This window comes from Otolemur garnettii, unplaced genomic scaffold, assembly GCF_000181295.1.
Source record: "Otolemur garnettii isolate 467f Iridium unplaced genomic scaffold, OtoGar3 scaffold00204, whole genome shotgun sequence".
Classification (NCBI taxonomy): domain Eukaryota; kingdom Metazoa; phylum Chordata; class Mammalia; order Primates; family Galagidae; genus Otolemur; species Otolemur garnettii.
Window position 1 is genome coordinate 631,204 of NW_003852599.1, and position 2,642 is coordinate 633,845.

At 43.3% G+C, this 2,642-nt stretch overlaps 1 protein-coding gene across 2 annotated transcripts in view; it reads right to left on the reverse strand.

The window, feature by feature from the left end:
• YARS (tyrosyl-tRNA synthetase) overlaps positions 1 to 2,642 on the reverse strand; it is a 36,523-nt gene that overhangs the window by 8,103 nt on the left and 25,778 nt on the right. For both annotated transcript variants that reach the window (XM_003801258.1, XM_012812379.2), the window contains exon 8: positions 2,126 to 2,211. In XM_003801258.1, coding sequence (XP_003801306.1) covers positions 2,126 to 2,211 — 86 coding nt within the window. The remainder of the gene's footprint in view (positions 1 to 2,125; positions 2,212 to 2,642) is intronic.

The window sequence follows — 2,642 nt, forward strand, 5'->3', positions numbered from 1 at the left end:
CCTGCCACACTGTAAGTGCTCAACAGCCACCTGTGGCCAGTGGCTTTTGTATTAGGCAGTGCAGAATGATCCTATCTATCACCACAGAAAAGTATGATCGGGTAATGCAGCTGTAGACCTTATTTCTGAGGCATTTCATCTACTCTGTCTCATTATTCCCACTGTGGATTCTGTAGTCTGCCTCAGATGGCAGAGGGAAGGTATCTGAGCAACAGCTGCAAAATGTCCAAAATGGACCTAAGTGCCTTCGGACCTCAGAGGTCACTGAGTTTTCCCTCCCATTTGATGCTCAAACCCATAGATACCATTGCCTCCAAGTGGTCCTTGCCTCTGCCTGGACAGTTCTGATGAAGGGTAATGCAAGGTCATGTGAGGCAGCCACACAACTGAGGTCATTTGAAAGGTCCTTCTATTGTACAGTGTATACCATTTTGGCGACTTCAGCATTATACAATTCATTTATGTAACAAAAACACTGGCACCCCCTTAATATTTTGAAATAAAAATTATAAAATAAATATTCTGGTGAGGGAAAAAATTAAAAAAGAAAGGCTTTTTGTTTTTGTTTTTGTTTTTTTTTTTTTGTTTAGAGACAGAGTCATGCTTTGTCGCCCTTGGTAGAGTGCCATGGTGTCACAGCTCACAGCAACCTCCAACTCCTGGGCTTAGGCGATTCTCTTGCCTCAGCCTCCCGAGTAGCTGGGACAACAGGCGCCCGCCACAACGCCTAGCTATTTTTTGTTGCAGTTTGGCCGGGGCCAGGTTTGAACCCACCATCCTCAGTATATGGGGGTGGCGCCCTACTCACTGAGCCACAGGCACCTCCTGAAAGGCCCCTCTCATGCTGAACCTAAATATGCCACCATGGGGTCCCCACCCGTAATCCTGTTTCAGCCCCCTGGTACCATAAGAAGAAACTTAATTGGGCGGCGCCTGTGGCTCAAAAGGGTAGGGCGCCAGCTCCATATGCTGGAGGTGGTGGGTTCAAACCCAGCCCTGGCCAGAAAAATGACTAAAAAAAATAAATAAATAAAATGAACTGCTCTTTTTTAAAAAAAAAGGAGAAGAAGAAACCTAATTGCTTCTATGAAAGTCCCCCATGTATTTGAGGACAACTGAGTACATACTTGCTCTCCAGCTAAAGATCTCTAGTTCTTTCAGCTTTGCCTTTTGTGACATGGTTTTGAGTCTGTTCCCTGTCAAGACATCCCTTTTTTCCCAGCCAATATATCTTCTTAAAATAAACCCCTTAACACCTGCAGTCCCAGCTACTTGGGAGGCTGAGGCAAGAGAATCACTTAAGCCCAAGAGTTTGAGATTGCTGTGAGCCGTGACACTACGGCACTCTACCAAGGCCAACATAGTGAGACTGTCTCAAAAAAAAAAAAAAAAATCACTTCCTCCTATTTTATTTGTTCTCTCTCTCTCTCTCTCTAACTGGACTGATTTGACCCTCTCTGTAGTATCAGTCTTTGGCATGGTACCCAACACACAGGCATGTGGTCTTTTGTTAATGTGGTAAGTCTTTTGTTAAAATGTTTGTTGAAATGAATAGTGGCTGCTATTCTGTCCTTTTATAGTTGTCTCTCTCTTTCTTTTTTTTTTTTTTGAGACAGAGTCTCAAGCTGTTGCTCTGTGTAGAGTGCCATAGCATCACAACTCACAGCAACCTTCAACTCTCTGGCTTAAGCGATTCTCTTGCCTTAGCCTCCCACATAGCTGAGACTACAGGCACCTGCCACAACGCCCGGCTATTTTTTGGTTCTGGTTGTCATTGTTGTTTGGCAGGCACCCTAGCTGCTGAGTTACAGGCACCAAGCCTGTGTCTCTTTTTTGAACCCTGAATTTGCACTTGTTTCTGAAAAATTTCATCTTGTTTGGTTTGGTCTTTTACTTTCTATGTCAAGTCCTTTTGAGAGTGATTAGGAGATCAGTGTATTAGCTTTGTACCATTTGCCCATCTAATCGGTTAACCACGCAAATAGTTATCTAACCCATTAACAAAATACACAGCACAGGAGAGTATCAAGATAGAGCCTTGTGCCATGTTAACTTCAAACCTGGCTAGGCCAAGATGGAGAGGTTTGTCAGAATTCAGTGAGAGTTAGTTTCCCTCTAGTATTACCTCATCAGCAAAGTCCTTTTCCAGGTCCATGTAAGCTGTGTAGGTTTTGTTTCCTCCCCACTTCTCATCTCGAAGGATCACAAACTCTATGAGAAAAAAAATTTATGCCAACAAACTCACTGATAATGGCAGAGTCAGCATTCCTAGAACAAATGCACGAGTTGCTTTTTGAAATATATTTTGAACTTTATTTATTTATTTATTTATTTTAGAGAAAGTCTCACTATGTTGCTCTGGGTAGAGTGCTGCAGCATCGTAGCTCATAGCAACCTTGAACTCTTGGACTTAAGTGATTCTCTTGCCTCAGCCTCCCAAGTAGCTGGGACTACAGGTGCCCACCACAGTGCCTGGCTATTTTTTGTTGCAGTTGTCATTGTTATTTACTGGTCCAGGCTGGGTTCAAACTCACCACCCTTGGTGTATGTGGCTGGTGCCGTAACCACTGTGCTATGGGCGCTGAGCCTATTTTGAATTTTATTACATATTTTACTGTACTTAAAACTCGTTAAGTGGTACT